The 25937-nt window shown below is 48.1% G+C and overlaps 1 protein-coding gene across 1 annotated transcript; it reads right to left on the minus strand.

Annotated features, from left to right (window-relative positions):
* Positions 1 to 300: 300 nt before the first annotated feature.
* On the minus strand, positions 301 to 16957 carry LOC130679170 (cytochrome P450 3A19-like). Its single transcript, XM_057487361.1, is given in 6 exon segments — positions 301 to 812; positions 1343 to 1389; positions 1392 to 1504; positions 8286 to 8509; positions 10997 to 11157; positions 16873 to 16957. Coding segments are annotated over 6 exon segments (726 nt in total). The 3' UTR covers positions 301 to 716.
* Positions 16958 to 25937: the final 8980 nt, after the last annotated feature.

A 25937-nucleotide genomic window follows, 5' to 3' on the forward strand; every position in this document is an offset into this window, starting at 1 on the left:
CAGAAATGTCAGGGGAGATGAGATAAAAACACTAAATCAACCAAAAGTCAAAAATATAATATTAAGTGCCTCAGTTGAGTGTTAGAAGAGATATACACTCCAAAAAGGTAGGATTAATGTATGAATATACTTACTAAGCTTTGGGCAAATTCATGGTGGATGAACTCTCATCTATTAATATAACATTGGATTTCTGAGAGGCCCCCCACCCAGTGATTGGGAAGATCAAGAACATTGAGTCACTGGATCTCTCTGTTCGGTTTATAGATACCCCCCAATGCGCACAAAGACATCAGATAATACTTTGTAAAGAGATGTTTATTGACTTGATCAATGTAATACCTAATATAGAAATTGGCGTGTTATAATTGTCACTGCAATCATTCTTGTTTTCATTAGAGATGGTTGATGAAATTGTTGAGAAATTTCATTTTGATCAGATCTCAGGAGGAGCAGAAGGTGCTCACTTGGGGTGGACAGAGAGAGTCCAGAGAACCAGGTAAGCTGGCGCTCATAAGTGTCCTCCTGCATGTTACCAGGATATATAATACTCCACTGGGACACTGGAAAGTGAAATGAACACTCGGAAGCCCTACTCATCACGTGCACTACATTAACATCCTCTTCATTCCTGGGTTTACTCACAGACTCAGCTGAGGTCTCTGGTGGTGTGGGATCCAGCTTCCGGAAGAACAAAGCGGGATCTTTATGGAAAGTCAAGTGCCGCTCAAGGTTCCATCTCTCGACTCAACCTTTAGAACAATGGGTTTTTGCAGTCCAATGAATCCTTGATTGCTTAATTTCAAGGGGATCTGCCACACGTAATCAAACATGAGAACCAGTTAATGGAGCCAGCCAAGAACAGAAGCAAGTAGACAAGACATATTAAGGACATAAACATTTAAAAACTACTTTAAGCATCATATGTCTTTGGTTCTTATTTTTTAACTATCAGTCAATATCTTTAAAAGATATAGGGGCAGTTTGACTACCTATTTTTCCTTGAGTGAATTTTAATACTTGCATTTTTCAAGGAACACACCCCTCCTTCCTGTGCCCTGGAAACCGAATTTAAACTTTGCTCAAGTTCAAAGGTCTGTGCATAATCACATCACAGTAACTGCACGGGCCATAGGTGACCTTTACAGTTGGGGTGCATACTTAGTGCTCCACAGCTGAGGACTCCCAGAGTCACACGTGGCTCCACATAGATTCTCTGGCCTATGGAGCAAATTATTCTTTCAATAGAACACATTATTTTACATACATATGTACATATATATCCCTTAGTTAAAAAAAACTCCCATTAAACATTATTTATCCAGTGAGTTATCAGTCTGACCTGTGTTTGTTTACAAGGTTTGAAGGAGAAGTTCTGCAGGACTCGACGATAGCAAGTTTCATGTTCAGGAGAGCGAACCTCATGCCGATGCAGTTTCGGGGTCCACTTCCAAAAGGCAGGTATGTGTACGGATTTATGCTGTCCTTGTTCTTCTTACTGAACCTGGACCCACAATAGTAGATGAAGACAAGTTAAAGTAACATGAGAACCACAAAGGTCCACAGTGGGTTCTCACCCAGGCTCCCCAGCCAGAGGTGCACAGGGCCACGCTGTGGGTGAGTCAGGACGTCCCACCCGGGCACTTGGTGTGAGAGCCCCAGCGACAGCCCCTCCTGTCCCCTCTGCCCTGCAGGGGCTTTCAGTCTCATTGAGGAGATGAGATGAGTGCTGTTTAAAAGAAATTCACCTTTGAATGCTGAAATGACATTCAGGGTGGGGAGATGCTCACACTCAAAGGCAAGTAGGAAATGAGGCTGACTGAAGGAAGAGGGGCTTCCTGTCTCCCCCCACCACTTACCTGGCCAGATGCTCACAGAGGATGGAGCAGGAGACAGGCCTCCAACTGCTGCAGGTGGTATTTCCCCTTCTCTCCCCTTCCTGGGCCCCTCCCCCTGCTCCTCCTCTGCTCCCTCTCCCCACAGACCCGCTGAAGTCAGGTGATTGCTGTGGGCAGCAGGCTCTGCTCTGCTGCAGTACAATCCCTGCTCTCCTTGTCTGTCTGTTGCACTAGCTTCACATTCCTCCAAGGTTAGACCCATGAGTTATTCAAATCTCATTCCTCAACATTTGATTATTTTAAGGAAAAATGTGGATATGGGGAAAGTGATAATGGCAATGTAGTGATATATTAGTTAAAGAGTCATTATTATTTGGAGAACATTCTAGAATAGATACAAATGATATGGATGTGCCTTTGAATACTCTGGGAATTAGGAGAGTAGCCTTGGAGTGTGGGTGGGGTGGCTGACATGGGTTGATGGTGGCCAGGCAGGCAGTGGGCTCACACAGATGCACTGAAAGTATTCCACAAATGTGTCTAGGGAAATGCTTGTGTATATGTCAGATACACATATACTTGAGCCAAAACCCCTCCAAATAGGCATTTTTTAACCATTAGATCCTCACTGCCTGACCCCATCCCTGACACACAAGGGTAAGCACTTACTCTGTTTGATGCCTGAATCAATCAAAGAGGAGGACAGTGAATGGCCTCTGAGTTGTGGTTGTGAAGATGCAGGATGGGGAACTGATGAACATGGAGGAACCACATAGGTCCTCTTGTCCAGAAAAATGAGGGCGGCTTTAATCTGACATTGTCGTTAGCAAGTACTATGGGTAGACGCTATCCTAGCACTGGGGAAACCCTGGCAAACAAGACAACATCCCACCACTCAGGGGCTTCTAGTCAGGGGCCAAAAAGCCTACATCCTAGGTAGTGCCCCAGAGGTCATTCCAAATTCTGCTCACCTACACAGTACACAGGACAGCATCAACTCTATGCAGAACTCAACCTGTGCTCAAAGCAGACCTTGGTTCTGTATTCCCAGAAAACCAAGCTCCAGGCCCGTCCAGGGAGGATGTCTCAGTGTCTGAGAGCATGTGACTTAACTTTGGAAGAGTCACCCCATATCAAAGTGGAGGGAGCTGGCACAGGACTGCAGCCACAGGCAGTACCGAGAACCTGTGCCCACCTCCACCCTCATGAGGCTGCTTTCCCAGCAGGGAGCAGGTTCCACAGGTCCTCAGCCTGATGTCTGCAATAACTCAAGAGCAAATGGGGGATTGTGGTAAAAAAGATGTTGGAGTAGGGCAGAAACCACCTCCTACATGCACATGAAGGGAGCCACTACAGCAAATACAACTAACCCTGAAAACTGCCTGAGGACTGCAGAACAGACCAGCACACATGGTGAAGAAGAGAAGACCACACAGAGAAGGGTAAAGGCAGAGCATGATCAGGGACCCAAGGTCTTCTCCCATTCCAGCCAACAAGTGGGAGAGAGGAAGAGAGTGGGGAGGGGAAAAGTGCTCAGGAACCCTGCACACCTGGCCCTGAGATATGCTCTGGGAACACAAGTGCACATTGCACTAGGCTTTGGTGATTAACAGGGCTGGACTCCAGGGAGAGTAGGAGCACTTCGGGAGGCTGAGACTCGTGATGCTTGTGGAGAACAGGCAAACTCCACCAGTCCTGCTGAGACCCAACACAGTGGAGGCAGTTTGAAAGATTTACCAGCAGTGGGAAGTGTGCCGGAAGGGCAGGGGTTGACAGGAGCTCTCTCCAGAGGAGAAAGGGCAGGTGGATGACACTCTCCCAGCCCTTCTTGAGCCCAACTCCTTGAACTCCTTGGGCTCTTGCAGGAGCCACACCCAAATACTCCATATCCCTTGCTGACAGCTCAGCCCCGAAGTGCTTCCTGTGCACCTGCCCACCCTTCTGCCTGTCCTGCTCCACACAGCAGCCATCAGTCTTTGCTTTCTGGTAGGCAGAGTGAGGCATTCCCAGCTTTCCCAACCTTCTCTCAGACCAACTGGTGAGACTTCTGTGGGATCTGGCTCCAAACTCAGGATCCATCTCCCTTGCGGCCCAGCCCTGTGTCACACTCCCCTGTGCACCTGCCATGCCTTCCCCATTGCCACAGCAGTGGCCACCATTGCTGTCCGGCAGGCTGAAGGAGGCCCTACCCACAGTGGCCCCTGCAGAAGCACTGCACCCCATGCAGTGGGGCACCCTGAGGTGATCTGTCAGCCTTTGCTGACAGAGATCAACCACTACCAGCAGGCAGACTGGAAGGCTGTCCCAGCCACAGCCCACCAACAGGAACAGCAGCTTCACTGTTGTTGAGCAAGGAGTCTTGACCTTCTGGGCACCACAGGATGCCCACTTCATAAAGCCATTACTTTCTAAATCAGGAGGCAGAGCTGATCCATCTCATACATAGCAAGAAATATAGAAACCCAGACAAAATGAGGAGGCAGAGGAGTATGTCCCAAGAAAAAGTACAGGATAAGACATCAGAAAGTGGGCCAAATGAGACAGAGATTACCAATCTTCTCGATAAAGATTTCAAAGTAACAGTCATAAAGATGCTCACTGACCTGTGGGAAAAAAATGATGATCTCAGTGAGAACTTCATCAGAGAGATAGATTTGAAAAACAGCTACACAGAGCTAAAGAACAATAAGTGAAATGAAAAATACAATGAAGGGAATAAATAGTAGATTGCTGGAAATAGAGGAGAGAATTGATGAGATGGAAATTAGAGAACAGGAAAACAACCAAGTTGAAAAACAGAGAAAAAAGAATTTCTAAAAATGAAGGGATGCTAAGAGAGCTGTGTGACAAATCTAAATGAAACAATTCACATAACAGAGGTCCCAGAATGAGAAGAGAGAGACAAAGGAGTAGAAAATCTCTTTGAAGAAATAATAGCTGAGAACATCCCCAATATCTGGGGAAGGAAATAGACACCCAGGTCCTGGAAGCATAGAGGGCCCCTAACAAAAGAAACCCCACGGAGACAACACATATAGTAATTAAAGTGGCAAAGATTAAAGAGAAAGAGAGAATCTTAGGTGCAGCAAGAGAGAGGCGGATAGTTACCAATAAGGGAAACTCCATAAGACTATCAGCAGATTTCTCAGCAGAAACTTTACAGGCCAGAAAGGAGTGGCATGAAATATTTAATGTATTGAAAGGGAAGAACCTACAACCAGGAATCCTCTACCCAGCAAGGTTACCATTCAGAATTGAAGGGGAGATGAAAAGTTTCCCAGATAAACTATGGTTATGAGTTCAGCACCAATAAACTGGCCTTACAGGACATGTAAAAGGACTTCTATAGATGGAAGTGTTCTTAAGCCTAAATATTTTTCATCAATGAAAACAAACCTATAGTAATAGTAGTAGGCCAGTTACTTACTGAGCAAGTATGTAGTTAAAAAAACAAAGTAGTAAAATCAACTATACACAAAATCAGTCAAGGGATGCATAAGAGATGTAGATTATGACATCTTACACATAAACTATGGAGGAGAAAGAATAAAAAAGTAGTACTTTCAGGTTGTGTTAGAAACAGAGTGACCATCAACTTTAATATAGACTGCTATATATTTAAGAAACTATGGCCCTTATGGTAACTGCAAACCCAAAGAATATAATACACAAAAATTAAAAAAAAATCCAAGCATAACACTACAGAAAACCATCAAATAGTAGGAGAAGAGATAAGAGAGGAAGAACAGAACAGAGAAAAACTACAAAACCAACCAGAAAACAATTAATAAAGTGGAAGCAAGTATATACCTATCAGCAATTACCTTAAATGTAAGTGGACCAGATGCACTAATCAAAAGACATAGGGTGGCAGAATGGATAGAGAAACAAGACCCATCTATGTGCTGCCTACAGGACATTCATTTCAGACCTAAAGACATACATGACTGAAAGTGGGATGGAAAGAACGTATTTCATGCAAATAAAAGGGGGGAAAAAGCAGGAGGAGCAGTACTTTTATCAGAAAAAATAAACTTTAAAACAAAGAAAGTAACAAGAGACAAAGAAGGACATCCCATAAATATAATATATATTATAAATATATATTATATATTATATATATATATAATATAAATATAAATATATATTATAAATATAAAGGGATCAGTCAAGAAGAGGATATAACAATTGTAAATATCTATGCAACCAACATAGGAGCACCTAAATATATAAAACAAGCACTAACAGACCTAAAGGGGGAAATAGCAACACAATCATATTAAGAGACCTTAACACTGCACTTATATCAGTGGACATATCATCCATTCAGAAAGTAAATAAGGAAACAGAGACATAGAACAACACATTAGACCAGATGGACTTAACAGATATACAGAGCATTCCACTGCAAAGCAGCAGGATACACATTTTTCCCAAGTGCACATGGAACATTCTCTAGAAAAGATCACATATTAGGACACAAAAAGAGCCTTGATAAATTCAAAGAGACTGAAATTGCATCAAGCATCTTTTTGGATCACAATGATATGAAACTAGAAATCAATTACAAGAAGAAAACAAAAGAAACCACAAACACAAAGAGGCTAAACATCCAATGGCTCAATGAACAAATCAAAGAAGAAATCAAGCAATACATGGAGACAAATGGAAACAAAAATACAACAGTTCTATCAGCAGAACAAAAAGGCATCCTACCATATGGGAGAATATATTTGTAAATGACATATCTGACAAGGGGTTAACATCCAAAATATATAAAGAACTCATATGCCTCAACACCCAAAAAGCAAATAATCCTATTAAAAAATGGGCAGAGGATGACATAATGTAGTGGTGGGGCACGGGAAAGGCAGTATAGCACAGAGAAGACAAGTAGTGATTCTATGGCATCTTACTACACTGATGGACAGTGATTGCAATGGGGTATGTGATGCGGACTTGAAAATGGGGGGAATCTAGTAACCACAATGTTGCTCATGTAATTGTATATTAATGATACCAAAAAAAATGGGTGGGGGATATGAACAATCCACCAAAGAAGAAATTCAGATGGCCAACAGACACATGAAAAGATGCTCTACATGGCTAATTATTAGGGAAATGTAAATTAAAACCACAAATGAGATATCACCTCACACCAGTTAGGATAGCCAACAAAGAAAAGAATAGGAACAAATGCTGGCGAGGATGTGGAGAAAGGGGAACCATCCTACACTGCTGGTGGGAATGTAAGCTAGTTCAACCACTGTGGAAAGCAGTATGGAGGTTCCTCAAAAAGCTCAAAATAGAAATACCATTTGACCCAGGAATTCCACTCCTAGGAATTTACCCTAAGTATGCAGGAGCCCAGTTTGAAAAAGACATATGCACCCCTATATTTATTGCAGCACTATTTACAATAGCCAAGATATGGAAGCAACGTAAGTGACCATCAGTAGATGAATGGATAAAGAAGATGTGGTACATATACACAATGGAGTATTATTCAGCCATAAGAAGAAAACAAATCCTACTATTTGCAACAACATGGATGGAGCTAGAGGGTGTTATGCTCACTGAAATAAGCCAGTTGGAGAAAGACAAGCACCAAATGATTTTACTCATCTGTGGAGCATAAGAACAAAGTAAAAGCTGAAGGAATAAAACAGCAGCAGACTCACAGAACCCAAGAATGGACTAACAGTTGCCAAAGGGAAAGTGACTGGGGAGAATGGGTAGGAAGGGAGGGAGAAGGGGAATAACGGGCATTACGACAACACATAATCTAGCGGGGGGAACGGGGAAGGCATTATAGCACAGAGGCAGTATAGATAAGGAGTGATTCTGTAGCATCTTACTACACTGATGGACAGTGACTGTAATGGGGTGTGTGATGGGGACTTGATAATGGGGGTATCTAGTAATCACAATGTTGCTCATGTAATTGTATATTAATGATACCAAAAAAAAATACGACAGTTCAAAATATATGGATGCTGCAAAAGCAGTTCTAAGAGCGAAGTACATAGCAATAGAGGCCTACCTGAAATTAGTGCTTAAGTCTATTATGACATGTGGAAACAATCACACCCATATAGCATGTTCTTCACAGTTCAATATCTAATAAGGCAAGGTTAAAATTCAAATAAGATATAATACCACCCTAATATATACATAGAAAATGTACTTAGGACAACATCACATTACTAATGAGACCTGTCTGAAGGTATTGGGACTGTAAACAGCTATGATTTTCTTTTTCTAGTCCTAGGTATGTAAAATTTTGGCAATAAACAATGATGATTCTTGTAATGAAAAATCTAAAAATAAAAATATGTACAAATAAATGATCACACAACCACACGTTTGTCATCTCTGCCAAGGGATGTGAGAATATGCTCCAACCAGCCCAGACCAGGGTGGGTTCCCTCTCCAGGGGCCCTGTACCTTTCTGGGCGGAACTCAGGTTCTGGCCGGAGCTCTGGGTCTTGATGAAGAACAAAGATGGGCACCATCACCACTGTCCCCTTGGGAATGAGCACCCCTTTGATCTCCACATCTTTCTTACAGAGTTGCTCAAGTCTACCAGCAACTGGGAATAATCTGAGAGATTCATTCACCACCATGTCTAGGTACTCCATCTGCACCAGGGCATCGTAGGAAGGGAGCGTCTGGGAAGAAACAGATTTAGAGAAATCAAGATTTGGGATCAACTCCCAACTCAGTCTAGGCATTACTGCTGGAGCACAGGAACTCCAAGGGATAATTAATTTTGGTAAGGGACCTTCCCACTTATACACATTTTAGTATCTATCATGTCCTTTGACTGCTCAGCAGCCCATTAGATGTGCAGAGCAGCCAGGACAATGGGAGACCACTGGGACAATCCCTAAACAGGCCCTGAAACCCCTCCCGTTACCATGTCATGGTTTTTGTTTCTCATTTGGACAAAGTGGCCCAAGACCATGACCCTTACTGACAAGTGAAATATGTCAATGTCACTGTTTCCTTTCATAAGGGAGCTCAAACATCTATGCCAAAGAGAGAGAATGTGTAAAACAGCAAATCTCCTATTCGACATAAAGTTTGTAGTGGAAAATTCTTACTTACTAGTTAACTCTCTGATAATATATATTGAATTTTGAGAGAAATACTCTATTATATAAAATCTCTGAATAATCTGGGGAGAATCTAGTTCCTTTCTATACCTAATATGACAAATGAAGGGTATGAATGGATGAATGGATGCTACCAGGCACAGTATTTCAGCTCTAGAGGATGTTATAAAGAGGATCAGAACCCCACCTGCACCCCCTTTCTCTGTTGCTGGAATAGTCTCAGTTGTCACTTCTGGGTTTGACCATATGTTCTGAAGATCTCAGACAAGCCACTTGAGCCCCAGAGGCCAGTTCTCCTGGCAGCACAAAGAATTCTGGTTTGGGCAAAGAGAGATCTGAAAATAGCATGGGCAATACATGGCTGTCACTTGGTGTTATATTTCATGGGCAACATTGTCGAGGCTAAGTGTTTGGCTCAGTAGCCAGACATCAGCCCATAGCTTGGCTTTTTCACTGGTAGTGACAGGAGAGTGTATGAAAGGTGTTTCATCTCTCTGAAGCTCAGTTAACCTTTATGCTATAAGCAGATAATGGGAGTTGGGCCTCACAGGATTTGGTGGCAGAGATATTCACTGGTCACCCAATATCCATGTTGTCCCCCACATTTCCCAGTGAACCTGAAGTTAGGGGACAACAGCATGCAAATGGGCTGTGAACTGAGGGGATGTATGTCACTTTGGGATCAAAACATTTGAAAAGCCAATGAGCACCACTCTAGATCTTTATTCCCAGCCAACATGAACTCTTCACATTCCAGAGAATGGTGCTGTAAGAAAGTGGAGCCTGTTTTGTGTGAATCCCTGAGTAACTATGTGGAGCAGACACTCACACACCCATCCTCCACCTACAATCCATGTTGGACATAGAAATATGAGTTATAAGTAAACCTTTGCTATGTAAAGCCACTGAGATTTGAGGGTTCATCTGTTCCTGAAACATATCCTGGCCTATCCTAATACAGAATTTTAGCAAGATTGAATTCATTTATAAGTATAAAGCATTTAAAGCAGACATACATAGTAAGAAGCAAATGTGAGGTATTAGTGTTGTTGTTAAGACTGTAATAATTATTATAAAAATGGGGGAACACAGTGCTCTAGCTAAGCTCTGTCTCATAGTGACCTTTCCATCTTATTGCAATCAAAAGGATCCCCAAATGTGATTTACCACAGAGGAAAGAAAATCTCTATTTCAGGTAGGTCCTAAAATGTATCCATACTTTATATTTGAAGGACCTATGAGTTAGGAAGGTGATAGCCTTGTGAAAACCAGAGTCAGGGCTGAAATTCATATGTTCTATATCCTATTATGATCTTTCCTACATACCAAGCCTCTCCTGTTCAGCAAAGTTACCCAGTGTGGTAAACTGCATGAATGGCCCCATTTCTTGACCCCTCCTGTGTTTGTGCCCTTTGCCCTCTAATGTGGTGGTGTCTTTCCATTCTGACTCTGGGGTTGACCATGTGGCCTGCTTTGAAGCAATGGAATGTTGGCCAAGTGTGATGCAAGCAGAGTTTAGAAGGGCACCCACAGATCGGGCTTCTTGCTCTAGCTGTCTGTTATTGCCCCGAGAATAACACACCCGGGCTAGTTTTCTGGAATAGGAGAGATGCATGGATGCATGGGTGTGGGCTGAGTCAGCCCTGCCAGTCTAGTCAAGGCCAACCTAGATCAGCCTACAGCCAGACGAAGGCAGGTCAAGCAAATACCAACAGAGATAGCTATCTAGACACTTGAGCAATAAATGCTTAAAGTTAGGTGCCACAAATACTTTGTGTGTGATTTTTATTTGGGAGTATTTTGGTAACAGATAACTGTATACTAGCACCAGTGCTTTTTTCTCAAAGATCTTATATTTCTGTGAATAATGTATTTTACCTACATTTCTCACTTTCTTTTCTTTCCATAAATCCTTCCTTAATGTGCAGGTGTAAGAATTGATGCTTCTGTGTTTTGCAAAAATCCTCCTAGGAAATGCTGAGGAGGCCTTCTTGCTAAACCTTCACCTTCTCCCACCCTCTCTGGATATCACCCTCTCACCTTATCTGGGAAAGTTGCATCAATCTCCTCTTGCAGTTTCTGCTGGACATCAGGGTGAGTGGCCAATAAATACATAAGGAAGGAAAGAACACTGCTTGTGGACTCATATCCAGCAAAAATAAAGATAATAGATTGGGCCACAAGCTCCATATCAGACAGAACTAAAAGGAGAGAAAGACATTGAGGTAAAGCAAATGAATGTACAACATCACAGGTTAGATGAGGAGAAATCAAAGTTGAACTCCCAAATCGTTAGGGAAAAAATGGGAAAGCAGTTCAGAGTCCAGCTGGGAGTGGTCTGCACTATGATATCTATCTTTAAAAGACAAAAAAGGCTAAAGTTGTCTTGATTCAGTTTTTCCCAAGGCTAATACTATTCTTTACCTTCTGTGGTTGGTTATGACACCCTTCCCCCCAATGTGAATGGGTAATTTCATGAGCTAGCATTTCTAACATACATGGTGTGATCAGCATGTCCCTTTAAGAATTCATACATGGTGTGTCTAACATACATGGTGTGATCAGCATGTCCCTTTAAAAAGTACTTTCTCTACAAGGATGTGGGATAGCATTCTCCTCCAGGAAAATATGAAATAAGTCTATCTAACGTATAGCTGACTTTGTTGAGAGATTTTGCAGTATAGGCTTAATTGTAAGGAAAAGCAAAAGATATTTCATCTTCACATGTTTGAGGGGACTTAAGAGGACAATACTGGGCTATGGATAACTCTTCCTACTCAAAGTGTGGTCCATGGAATATCAGTTGCACATGGGAACTTATTCAAAATGCAGAAAATTAAACCCCACCATAGAACTATTGAATCAAAATCTGAACATTCTTGGTATGGGTGATTTGTGTGCACACTCTAGTTTAGGAAGCATGGATTATTATACCTTTGAGAGGCATCAGGTAACAGAAGGCCAGAGGCACAGGTTTTCAATAAATGATCTCTGTGATATGTTAGAAATTACAGACATGGACAAAAGCTAGAAGAGTGGCGATTGATCCTACTCTAAAAAATAGCATAGAATAGCAGAAGAAAGAATGTATCATTAAAAGGGCACTGACCAGCATGAAATATAGAAAAACAGGGCCCAGTGAGTAGAGTTAGCAGTGCTTATTCAATCATGCCCTGAATGTCATCTTCCTTAGTACACGTCCCCACTCTTTGCTCTACGTTATGCTCAGCAAACAACCCTTGTGAAGATAAGTTGGTCTCCCTTTTGATTTTCTCCCAGGACAATCTAAGCATGGTCAGGTTCTAATCTATTTGATTGGGACTATATTAGAACCTTTAGATAGTTAAGCACTGAAATGAATATGGCACCTGCCATATTCATGTACCTCACAGCTAAAAACAATACAAAATGCATGTAAGAAAGGTTTAAATAGTTCTGATTTCCTAATGATGGTTTCTAGGATGCTGTTGTTAGTAAATTCCTCTAACAAATTCTTTCATCCATGGAGTTAACATGAACTCCATGTACTCAAAGTTTAGAGCTCTGCTTTCAGTATGTCAGCCACTAGGCACATGTGCCTATTTAAATTTTAGTTCAATCAATGAAGTAAAATATAATACAAGTTTCATCTTTACAGTGGCAATATGTGAAGTGCTCAATAGCTACCTGTGTCCAGTGATTATTGCATCAAACCAAGCAGATATAGACTATTGACTTCATCACAAAAAGTTGTTTTGGACTATGCTGATAGACTGATAGAATAATAGAGGCACAGATAGAAGTAGATGTAGACATAGATATAGATATATTTTACTGCTATGCTGGAGTCATCCTTATTCTCTACAACCAATTGTTAAATTTTCAGGAATTTTCTGAGATGGTTGTCAAACCATTGGTAGCTTAAAATTAACCATGAAGGGAGTATTTATGTCATAGAAGTAAACTATGCATCAAGGCTTTATTGCTGTTGCTGAGAGACAACATGTTTACAACAATGGTTATGGGTAAATAAAGAAATATGTATGTTTATCAATCCTCTATAAATATATTTGATGTTCTCAGCTTTGTGCACTGAGAGGATCTAAAAGCCAAGAAATCCTAGTAGCAATGGGCACTCCTACATTCCAGATTTTGGTTTCTAAATACCATTTCTCACTAAAAGGAACCTAGGTTTCTTGGAGAAATGGTAGATTCCAGATTTGTTCAGGGGAAATAGAAGAGAAACCTGGAATTTCTTCCACCAGAAAGCCAGGAAGAGCTCATAAAATGGTATTTGAAAAGGAAACAAGATAGTCTATATACTACAATGGGAGATACACATCAGTGTACATTTCTGAAAACCCATAGAATATACACCAAGAGTGAACCCTAATGTAAAGTATGGACTTTGGGTGACAATAATGTGTTATTGTAGGTTCATTGAGTGTGATAAATGTCCCACTCCTGGGAGGGATTTTGACAGTGAGGGGAGCTGTGTGGGAAGGGGGCAGGGAGTGTGCTGGAAACAGCTGTGCCTTCTGCTCAATTTTGCTGTGAAATTGTAACTGTAATGAAAAAGAAAGTCTTTTTCAAAACTTAAAAAATTTAAAAGGAAGAAGAAAAAAATGACTTGAGAGCCCACCTGAAAGTGGACAAACCTTAAGAGAATTTGAGGATTAAAATAAAGAATAATGTGAGAAGGATTAAAGATGGTGGCATGAGAGGAGAGACAGAGGCTTCCTCCTAAAACTGGATACAATTAGAAAATATAGTTGGCGCAACTAATCCTGAGAGAGCAACAGGAAAGAGGACGGCGCCAGACTGCATACACCTGGAGAAAAGAGCAGACCTCACCGAATGGGGGAACTGTACCAAAGCTGTGGCTCAGTGGCTCACCGGCGGTAGGAAGAGTGAGCAGGGAGGGAGTGGAAGGCTTGGGACTGCTGAATACCTAGCTCTGGAGATCTGCGCTGGGAGCACAAACCTACATTTCATGGTGCTTTCATCATACTCTTCTGATTACAGGGTTGGAAAGCTGGGACAGGCAGAGTTCCTGGGGAGACTGGGATTCTGGCCACTTGTGGAAAGCAGGGATCCATATCTGGCTGCTCTGGGACAAAAGCTTCTATCTGTGTGCTCGGCCCACTGGTTCAGGCAGTGGAGACAGGCACAGCAGCCGGAAGGTGGGGAACAGCTCTTTCCTCCCCGCAGGCACCATACCGCTCCCCTGCAGGTACAGTGGCAGGAATGGGATCTCGTCCTGGTCTAGTATACCAGACTTTCAGCCCCGTCCCTGTGCGAGTTACAGATGGGTCAGTAGATAGGGCTACGGGAGGTACATGCACTGGCCATAAAGATAAAACTAAACTTCCCCATAAGATGTTCCTACCTCCCGGACGATTTGGGTACACTACTGTGATCTCTGGAGGCCAACTGTGCTATTACTCCAGGGACACAGAGGAGGCCAGCTTACAAGCCTTTTTTCCCAAGGTGCCAGACGGGCAGTTATCGCTGGTCCATGTGTTGAAATGTTCAGGACCACGTCCACTCAAGAAAAAACTCAAAATAGAGATACCATTTGACCCAGGAATTCCACTCTTAGGAACGTATCCTAACAAAACAGAATCGCAGACCCAAAAAGACATATGCACCCCTTTGTTTATCACAGCACTATTTACAATAGCCAAGATATGGAAGCAACCTCAGTGTCCATTAGCAGATGAATGGATAAAGAAGCTATGGTACATATATACAATGTAGTATTAGTCAGCCTTAAGGAGAAAAGAAATCCTACCATTTGCAACAGCATGAATGGAGCTAGAGGGCATTATGCTCAGTAAAATAAGCCATGCGGAGAAAGACAAGTATCAAGTGATTTCACTCATATGTCGAGTGTAAGAACAAAAAAAAAACTGAATCACAGATCCCAAGAATGTACTAACAGTTACCAAAGGGAAGAGACTGGGGAGGATGGGTGGGAAGCGAGGGATATGGGGAAAAGTGGGCATTACGATTAGCACACATAATGTAGGGGGTTGGGGTTGTAGACACAGCGAAGGCAGTATAGCACAGAGAAGACAAGTAGTGTTTCTATAGCATCTTACTATGCTGATAGACAGTGACTGTAATGGGGTATGTGGTGGGGACTTGATAACGGGGAAATCTAGTAACCACAATGTTGCTCATGTCAGTGTATATTAATGATACCAAAATAAAAATAAATAAATAATTTAAAAAGCGAACATTTACTTGAATAACTAAAAATAATTCATGAAAGAAGTGATTTCAGTGTCAGCCCAATATATTGTACGTGTTTACAATTGGAAGGAAACATCATGAACCAGTTAAAATCTTGGTATCTGCTTCTAGGAAATCCCACACAAAATCTAAAACTGCCAGGAACGGTTACAGAAACTCGAGTTTCGCATCCAGGAGGGGAGGGAGAAAGGGAGCCAGGGAGCCTGGGTAGCGGCAGAGAGTTGGCACTCAGACACACATTTCCTCATTTTACTGGAAGGTACAGCAATCCCATCAACATAGGCACCTTTACTGCCCTAGTCCTAAAAACTCATTTAAAAAATAACGCAGGACAGTGATTGTAACGGGGTATGTGGTGGGGACTTGATAATAGGAACAATCTGGTAACCACAAAGCTGCTCATGTAAGTGTATATTCATGATACCAAAATGAAAAATAAATAAATAAAAATAACGCAGGAGTCACAAGGAGCCATTTGGTCGAAAACCTACACGAAATTTCTAATACAGCCTGGGCTGCAGCTGGCGGCAGGGTCGTTGCCGCCCATTACTATACAAACAGGTACCCGATCTTCAGGCGGGGGCCCTCGCCAGAGCCCCCCGCCCCCGGGCGGACAACTCTCCCTCCTCTCGCCACAGGACCTGTCCAGACAACAGTAATCAGCACACATCTCACTGCTCACCGAACTAGAGGTAGAGAACAGCACAGTATCGCCCCCGACAAAAGCAGACATGCAAGCAACTCACACAAATCAATAAACACTGCAACTGCAATGCTGGCAGCGGGGCGTTCGACCCTCGGGCCGTCTGACCCCTCCCCCACCCGCCTGCCACCCCAGACACAGCGCGCCATCCAAGCTCCATTACCCGGGTGCTGCGACCCGCGACTCTGGCCGGATAACAACTTCCCTAAAAACACCAAGGAGAAAAAAGGCGTCCACACAGAGCCCCGTCCCGGCACGGAAAAGCAGCTCTCCCGGGCGAGGGGATCTGTCTGTGGTGCCTCCCCGTCCCTGAAACCGGATAACTACGCAAAGGCACCTGTCGCCATGCTCGCCTCCAGCTCCAGGTCTCCCACGGCGGCAAATAGGTGCCCGCTCGCGCCCGGAGTCCCAGGCCGCCGCACACCTCCCCACGGAACGTGGACCGCACTCCCTGGGCTCACCTCGCCGCGGCCATTCGGGACCCTAGGAGCGGGGCTGCTGAGGGCCCCGCGCCTCCGTCCCGCCGCCTCCCATTCCGCGGGAGCGCCTCGCCGGCGGATCGCACCCTCATCGCCGCTGGCCCAGCCCGGACCGCCCGCGGCGCGCTCTGCCCGGACGCGCGCTCGCCGACATGCAGCCCGCCGCCCGGCCCGGCCCGGCGAGAGGCTGAACAGTGGGCAAAACCCGCTCCGCCCAGACCAGAAAACTGGCCGGCCGCGTCCCGGCCGCCCGCCCAGCGCCAGGGAGGCGGCGCCGGCGAAACGTCCCGGGGGGCGGCAGCGGCGGCAGGAGCGGCCAGCAGGAGAGAGACCAGGGGAGAGACGCGACGGCTCAGGGAGAGCGGAGCGGCTCCGACAGCTGCGGCAGCGGAGGCGGGCAGAGAGCGCTCCCACCCACTTGGCCGGCCCTGCTCCGGCCGCCCCGGCTGCCCGGCTCCCCCTGACTCCGCCGCTCCCCGGTCCCCTCCGCTACTCACCGTTGCTGCACCGCCGGCTCTCCGCACCCACACCTGAGGCCGGCCGTCTGCTCCTCCTGCGGCCGTCCCAATGCTCCAGACACATCCTGCGCCTCTCCGCACCGCACCTGGTTTACGACACTCGCCGCTTTACGATACCACGTCCTCAGACCTAGAGCCGCTCGCTCTACGGCGGGTGGTATCTTGTTGCTAGGGAGAGGACGCTGCATCCAGCAGAGAGGGAAATGTTCCCTCAGGTGTACGGGATGCGGAGGGGACCGCTGGGAAACTTCGGGTAAAACAGTAAATCATACTGAGAAAGGGTGTGTGGGGAGAGAGGGGGAAGGGAATTAAAGGGCATTATGATTAGCACATATAATGGAGGGGGGTCACGGGGAGGGCAATACAGCACAGAGAAGACAAATACTGACTCCACAGCATTTTACTACACTGAGGGACAGTGACTGCAAAGGAGGATGGGGGGACTTGGTAATATGGGTGAATCTAGTGACCACCATGGTGCTCATGCGAATCCTTCATAACATTGAATATCAATGATACCTTAATAAAAAATAAGAAAACATTACTGAGAAAAACTAAGGAACACTTGAATAAACGAAGAGAGGTGACATGTTCACGTATTCGAAGATTCAGTTGGATGACGGTTCTTGTTATAACGGCTGTAGATTGAACATAATCCCCATCATAATCCCACAGGCACTCCTTCTGGGCTCTGCTGACTTCTTCAAAGGTCAGTGGCAAGCCCGTCCGACGGACTACAGTCCACATTGTCTTTTTTTTTCTTAATTTATTTTTATTAAAGTATGATTGATATACAGTCTTATGAAGGTTTCACATGAAAAAACAATGTGTTTACTTCCATATTATCAAGTCCCCACCCACATCCCAAAGTAGTCACTGTCCGTCAGTGTAGTAAGATGCCACAGATCCACTATGTGCCTGCTCTGTGCTACACTGTTCTCGTGATACCCCACACCATGTGTACTAAACATAATACCCCTCAATCCCCTTCTCCCTCCCTCCCCACTCGTCCTCCCAACACCCCTTCCCTTTGGTAACCACTAGTTCATTCTTGGAGTCACTGAGTCTGCTGCTGTTTTGTTCCTTCAGTATTGCTTCATTGCTATACTCCACAAATGAGGGAAATCATTTGGCATTTGTCTTTCTCTGCCTGGCTTATTTCACTGAGCATTAATGTCCTCCAGTTCCGTCCACGTTGTTCCAAATGGTAGGATTTGTTTTTTTCTTATGGCTGAATAGTTTTCCATTCTGTATATGTACCACATCTTCTTTATCCATTCATCTACTGATGGACACTGAGATTGCTTCCATATCTTGGCTATTGGAAAAAGTGCTGCAATAAACATATGAGTGCATATGTCTTTTTGAATCTGAGAAGTTGTGTTCTTTGGGTAAATTCCAAGGAGTGGGATTCCCAGGTCAAATGGTATTTCTATTTTTAGTTTTCTGAGGAACCTCCAGATTGCTTTCCATGATGGTTGAAATAGCTCACATTCCCACCAGCAGTGTAGGAGGGTTCCCCTTTCTCCGCATCCTCAGCAGCATTTGTTGTTCTTAGACTTTTCGATGCTGGCCATCCTTACTGGTGTGAGGTGATATCTCATTGTGGTTTTAATTTGCATTTCCCTGATGATTAGTGATGTGGAGCATCTTTTCATGTGATTGATGGCCATTTGCATTTCTTTGGAGGAGTGTTTGTTCAGATCCTCCACCCATTTTTTCATTGGGTTCTTTGTTCTTTGGGTGTTGAGGCATGTAAGCTCTTCATGTATTTTAGATATTAACCCTTATAGGATAAATCATTTATGAACATATTTTCCCATAATGTAGGAAGCCTTTTTGTTATGTTGATAGTGTCCTTTGATGTACAGAAGCTTTTTCGTGTGATGCAGTCTTATAAAATATAAATGCAGTCTTATAAAAATAAACTCTTGTTTATTTTTGCTTTTGTTTCCCTAGCCTGAGGAGATGTGTTCAGGAAAACGTTGCTCGCATTTATATTCAAGAGATTTCTTCCTATGTTTTCTTCTAAGAGTTTGACAGCCTCATGATGGTTCTGGTCTTACTCGTGCATCAGGGCGGCCCTAGGCTGGGTAGGTGGTGTCGCTGGTTTGGGTCCGGCTCTCTAGCTCGTGTGGGGTTGGGCCCGAGTTCAGCTGATCCAGGACAGTGTCAGCCGGAACAGCCAGGCTCTCCTCTATGTGGTGTCACCGTCCAGAAGGCCAGTCTGGATTTTTTCTCGTGGTGGCTGGGCAGGGGACCCAGAGAGCAAGTGGGAGCTGAGGCCCAGGCTGGGATTGGCAGCGTCAACTTTACCAAATTCTACTAGCAAGTCCCAAGGCCAGTGCAGGCTCAAGGGCCGGGGAGAGATTGCACGTCTTGTTGGCGGAGGTGCAAAGTCTCATTGCAAAGGGAGGAGTGGGGATTCGGACTTGCACGGGGACAGGAGTTCACGGAGTGGTGCGGGGAGAAGCTGCAGCTTCTCTGTTTTGTGCGGAATACCTGGGGACGTGGCCCCAGAGTGGCCACCTGCCCAGTTGGGTCTCTGTCAGCTGAGCCTCGGCCTCGAGCCCGTATTCTCAGCTCGCATGACTGTCCCTCCTCGTGTCCCCACCCAGTGGAGCTCACCGACCCGCTGGCCCTCTCCCTACCGTGGCACTGCAGCCTCCGCCCGTCCTCAGAGCAATCAGGACGCAGCCGCCGGGACCACCTGGCCGTGGGCTGGGATGGCAAGGCCCAGGTAGGTGTCGGCGCTGGAAGGAAACCCCAGAACTCTACTCTGCAGCCTGAGCTTGGGGCCCTGCCTGGCCCGAGGAGCCTTACTGGGCCAGCCCAGCTGGGCCCAGTCCCCAAGGGACTGTGGGGAAGGCACTGGGTCAGGGTGGCACCTGGGTTCGAATGAGCCCTGAGCCACAGCCAGAATGCCTGTGGCCATCAGGCACTGAAGACGTCTCACACGCTGGGCTCGGCCGCATTTCCAGATGATGAAATCAAAGCTCAGAGACATTCCGTGACTTGCCCAGAGTCACAGAGCTAGCGGAAGGCAGGGCTGGGATTTGAACCTATGAATGCCTCCAGTGCTCTCGTCAGCCACCACGTCCTATGCCTGTCATATACTTGTCCTTGACTGCTCCCCTCCGAGCCTCGGCTTCCCCTTCTGCAGAATGGGCTGGAGCTCTCCAAGGGCCCCCCCACAGTGCGGGGTTTGTGCTCAGAGCCAGCCGTCCCCACACCCTTGAGCTTGAAGAAGGCTGTCCACACTGCTTGCGTTGGGGGTATGTCTTCCTTGGGAGTGGCCTCTGGCTCAGCGTGTCCCCCCGCCCAGGTCGTGGTCTCCTCTCTGCGGCTGGAGACGGGCAAGCTGGCTGTCCACCTGGCCTTGGCTCACCCCTTCAGCCTGACCGGGCGGCCTGCCGAGGCCGAGGCCGAGGCCGGCGGCAGGCGGGTGAGAAGGAAGTGTCTGCCACGCCCTGGGTGGGCGGGGCCTCGGGGTGGCTGAGACCACAGGTGGGGCACCTGGGTGCCCTGTGCAGGGGAAGGGGATCCTGTTTGCTCATCAGCCACAAAGAACTTCTCCGGAAACGCAGTTCCTGAAGCCTGGGGCCCTGAGGGGTCCTTCCTTCCTTCGTTTCTTCACCAGTACCTTATTAAGCACCTACTGTATGCCAGGCAGTGTCCGAGGCACAGACCTGGTTCCTGCCTCCAACGAGCTCACATTTAGTGAGCGAGTTTTACAAGCCTGTGCGATTCATCTTCCATGCAGCAGAGTTAGGGGCAGGGTAACTGGGCCCCTCGCCTCTAAGCATCCATCTTCATCCAGGCAGCAGGCAGGCTGTGAGTGCCAGGCAGAGCAGGCAAAGGCCCTGTCCAAAATTCAAGCAAATGAACAAATGAAGAAAAACAGTAAGACTTGTGCTAAGCAGCATGAAGAAAGTAAAGGGGATTCTGAGATAGAGAATACCTGGATGGGGCGGTCAGTTACGGCCTCGTTGGGGAGGTGGCTTGTCAGGAGCCACCGTGTGACAAGCTGGAACCAGCAGCATTCCCCGTGGTGGGCACAGCACGGGCAAAGGCCCTGGGGTGGGCACAGGCTGGGTGCTTAAGGAAGAGCCAGACGTGATCCCACTGGGACGGGGTGACAGGTGGGGACAGGTCACAGGGAGATGAGGTCAGGTGGGGGGCAGATCATGCAGGCGTCCTACCTTGGTCGGCTCGGGCTGCCTGCCATAACAAAATGCCAAGGCCAGGGGGCTTATACAACCAAAATTTATGTCCTATCCTACACTTCTGGAGTAGCCAGAGGTCGAGGTGCCTGCATGGCCACGGTCTGGGGCAAGCCCCCTTTCTGGCTTGCAGCCTCCCTGCGGTGTCCTTGGGCATCGGGAGAGAGAGCTCTGTGGGGCACTCATCCCGTCCTGAGGGAGCCTCATGATCTCATCTGAACCCAGTCACCTCACAGTCCCACCACCCTGGGGACCCGGTCTCCCACGTACACGCGTGGGGGTGGGGCACAGTGCGGTCCATAGCAGCCTGCAGGCCCCGGTGAGGGGCTCAGATTGCATTCTGTGTTTGGAAATGACAAGTCTGGGGGTTGGTAATGAGGCGTTTTCCATCTAAACACTTCGGGGTGTGGCTCAGCTTTTGCAGACACGGCTCTGCCCCCCCAGCCTTCATCCCCATAGGAGCCACCAGCTTCTCTACCCTCCCCCTCCCCCACCAGCCTTTCCACTCCTCTATCCTCTACTCACCCCCACAAAATGGGGGGCATCAGCCTCTCCTCGCCCCCCTGCCACTGACCAGCCCCTGCCTCCTCAATCTCAACGCAGGTACAGCTTGCCTGAAACAGAGGGCAGCCTGTGACCTTGCACCTCAGCTGGGCAGACAGGTCCTCGGCACACAGCACCTTCTGTGGGGGCTGCCTGGCTGCCTCCCTGGGGCAGGTACACACTGGCTGGCCTGCAGAGCCAGCACACTCCCTAACTCTGGGCCCCTGGCTGGCCCTGAACCACATACTCTGTCCTGCTCCCTGTCAGCTCCAGGAAACCTGGGGCCTGGGCACCCTCAGAGCTGGTGGGGCTTTAATGCAGGGCCCAGCTGAGTTCAGCGAGCAGCGCCATCTGTCATGGGGCCAACGCCGGGTGCAGCAGAACCTGACGTATGAGGTGAGGCCTGCGGAGCTGGTTCCAGGCAGGCAACCCACAGGGCAGCCGCCTGCTGCAGGAGGTGCCTGGTTCTGGGGCCTCAGTGTCCTGGGTGTCAGCGCTAGCTGCGCGTGCGGCCATGGGCAACTCACTTCCCCACTGTGAGCCTTGGTTTTCTCATCCGTGACGTGGGTCCAAGAGCCCTTCTCCAACCCGAGTGCCGCGCTGGGAGGTAAGGACAGCAAGGTGCCCAGCATGAGGCAGGCACCAGGGGCAGACCTGACAAGGAGCTGTGGTGGCCGTGGGCTTCAGGGAGGGGGTGCACATGGAGCAGAGGTGTCAGGTTGGAGTCTTCCCAGCATCACTGCCACACGGGGTGCCTTTGGAGCCAACGCTGTTCTTCAGAGACTGAGGTGGGGACTGCATCACGGAGGAATGGCGATGGCTAGTCCCCAAAGCCCCTGGCTCTCTCAGGGGTCTCCCAGCTGGCTTTTGGGACCCATGGGCTCCGCCGCCTCAGTGCTCCCCACAAGCCTGTCAAGGGTGGCTGCTGCGGCTGACCGGGGCTCTACAGTTTCCAGTGCCTGCTGTCCTCGCATGAGAATTTCCCAGCTGCGGCTGGCCACAAGCATGCTCTCTTACCCGATGAGCTCTCATCCCACAGTGCCCCCTCATCCAGAGGCACTGGCCTTCCCAGCCAGACAAGGTCCATGCAGAGGCCACCCTGCGACATGTCCTCATGGCCTCCTGCACCACACAGAGCTCCCCGGGAGAAGTGGAGACCGACTATGCCCACTGGCTGCGCCACTGCCTGAACCTGGGGCTCTGTGACCTGCCCAGTGTGAGCCTGTCCTGGGGGGTGGTGGGCAAGGACCCCTGGGGGTGAGGAAAGAGGAGGGCACTGCATGGGGCAGGGGCATGAGCAGGGAGCTGGGTGCCAACCTCATGGCTCTGCCACTGACCACTGGGTGACCATGGGTGGGACACATCTCCTCTCAGAACGCCCAGTGCTCCATCTGAAGAATGGAAGAAGCACTAGGTTCCAGCATGTGGGGTGATTGTGAGATTTAAGAGACATGACACAGGAAGGGTGCCTAATTCATAAGCGAAAGCTGCTGTCACATCAGGTCATTAGAGGTGAGGTGTTGGCACCCTTCCCCCCATCATCCTCCTGGGTTTTCAACTGGTTGACTGGTCCTTCTACCCATTCTCCTGTCCATCCCTCCCTGCTCCCTCCATCCTCCCATTCTATTCATACCTCTATCCTCCCATCCCATCCATCCATCCCCACCCACCCACCCATACATCCATCCATCTTCTAATATATCCAACCATCCCAAGAGTCCTTAACTTTTTTCTGTAAAGGGTCAGATAACAAATATTTTAGGTTTTACAGACTGTATGGTCTCAATTACATGTACTCAGCTCTGCTATTGTATTCACAAAAGCTGTCCTAGATGATATAGAACGAATAGGTGTGGCCATGTTCCAATAAAAACTTATTTACAAGATTAGGCAGTGAGATGGATTTGGGCCTCCCAGCTTCCAATTGATTCATCCATCCATTCCGAAAGCATTTGTGGGTTTTACTTATGCCAGGCTCTATTCTCGAAACAGAGACAAGGATGGTGAAAGGGACAGACCAGGTGCCCCCCTCTCCTGGAGCTCTTGTCCCAGTGGGTGGAGGAAGATAAAACAAACGAGATGCATGATATGTAGCCAAGTGTGGTGCATGCTGTGAAGGAATGGGACAGGGGATTGCAGGGGCCTCACAGACAGCTCTGTGGCAGGAGGGAACAGCTGGTGCAAAGGCCCTGTGGCAAAAGAGTGCCTAGGGTGTTTAAGGAACACAGGGCAGCCCTTAGAAAGCAAGGAGGTGAGGTTAAGAAGATAATGCTGACCCATGCCAAGGACACTGGCTTCTCTTCCCGGTGCAGTGGGAAAGCAGAGGGCTTTGAGCAGGTGGATAATGTTTGATTTGCATTTTTAAGGTCACTCTAGCTGCCAAGTGGAGAAGGGCTGTGGGCTGGGCCAGGAGTGGAGGCTGGGAGACCAAACAGGCGACTGCCACAGTCCCAGCTGCCTGCACTTCCCCTGTGCCTACCTGGCTGCTGATTTCCACCCTCTCATCCTAGGCCCTCTCCATCTCGGGGGAGCACACCCTGAGCCGTGGGGAGCTCCTACTACGTTCCCACTGCCAGTTGGGCCTTGCACCTGACCTGGACCGGACCATGGCCTGCACCTCAGCCTGACCCTCCGCAACCACAGCAGGCCCCAGATGCCTGATTTCTCCGGGGAGCTGGAGGTGGGTGGCCAGGTCGGGGCTGTCCGCCCCATGGGAAGAAGCCTTCTGTCTGTCCTCTGGCCAGCTGCCTTGCCGCAGCTTTGCAGCTCTGCCTTCTAGTGGCCGTTAGTGGAACTGCAGGCTTGCATCCTGGCTGGGACGGGGTAACTGGGGGTTGGGACGCCCAGGGCCTGCCTGGTCCCAGCCCAGAGAAAAAGCAGCTCCTACCTGTCCCAACATCCGGCCCTTCTGTAACGGAGAGACACCTGGCTTTGAGACGCAGCGCATCCTCTTCCTAGGCGGCAGCTCGCTTCATCTGTCTGTGCCTCTGTCGCCTCACCTGTGAGGTGGGGAAGAATAGTCGCACCTAGGACACCTCGCGGGGGATGTTAGCAGTGCAAGGGTTAAGCAGGCTAGTATGTGTAGGCCGCTTAGTGCTTAGAGTTCTTGACACAAAGCAGCCACAAAGTAAGTATTAGCTATTATTGGCTCAGTCTTCCCCCCTCACACCCCCCAGCAGCCCAGGGAGGGAGGAAGGGGCAGAGCTGGGTTCATGAGACCTCGGGAAAGGCCCCTGTGAGCCCTGTTTCCTCAGCTGTAAGTGCGGATCAGATATACTTAGGGGGTAGCTGGTGGGATGCTGGGTACCCCTTCCCTCCGCCCACAGCACAGGCATGCAGGAGGTGCCCATGTGTGCACTGCCCACCTGCCTCTGTGTCTCCCTGGCAGGATGACCTCGAGATGGTCCTCCTTCTGGCCTCAGTCTTCTCTTCTATCAAATGGGAACTAGTCCCCCCTCCTCTGCAGTTGTTGGGAGGCAAAAGGCACAACGTTTGCCAAGTGCATGCACACAGCAGGTGCTCCTGAGATGAGTGCTCCCTTCCAGCATCTGGAGCTGGGCGAGGATGGCATTTCTGCGTCTAGAGCTCGCTCAGCGCATTTCTGGGGCCATGGCTATTTCCAAAGAGCTTTCGTGGCCCTGGTTCTGCAGGGCCGACTCTTGTTACCCGGCTTGCCAGCCACTCCCACATCTGTAATCCCAGTGCCCCAAGGCCTGCCTCCTGGAACTGGAGGCCCGGGAATGAGCCCCTTCTCATTTACCCACCTCTTTTCTGCTAGCCCCACTCTGGGATTCTTGAAGTGGGTCGGGGCCTTTCTCAGCCTCTGGTCCTCACAGCAACCCAGACACCCCTGAGCAGAGGCGATCAGATCGGGGAGATGAGGCTCACCTGGGTTGCATGCACAGTGGCCATCCAGCCGGGCCTCACCACTCTGTGACAGGGACGTGGGTTGGGAGGGGTGCTCAGATGCAGGAGGCCGCCCAGGACAGAGACCCCGGGTGTGGTTTGCAGCCTACCACCCCCAGCCCAGCTCACCTGACCACTGTGAAGTCACATGAGGACTCCGGGGCTGCATCCCACCCTCCCATCGGAAATCTCTGGGGAAGAAGACTCGAGAGCCTGCAGTAGATTTTTATGGCTGCCGTGCTAGTTACCCCAACTTGGTGGTTTAACAATGGAAAGTTCTTCCTTCTCAGCTCTGGAGGCCGGGAGTCCTGAGGTATGGGTGAGACTGTGCCCCTTTGCCTCTCTCTGTGCCCACTGGCTGCCAGTACGCCT

Source organism: Manis pentadactyla, chromosome 10 (genome assembly GCF_030020395.1).
Source record: "Manis pentadactyla isolate mManPen7 chromosome 10, mManPen7.hap1, whole genome shotgun sequence".
Lineage (NCBI taxonomy): Eukaryota > Metazoa > Chordata > Mammalia > Pholidota > Manidae > Manis > Manis pentadactyla.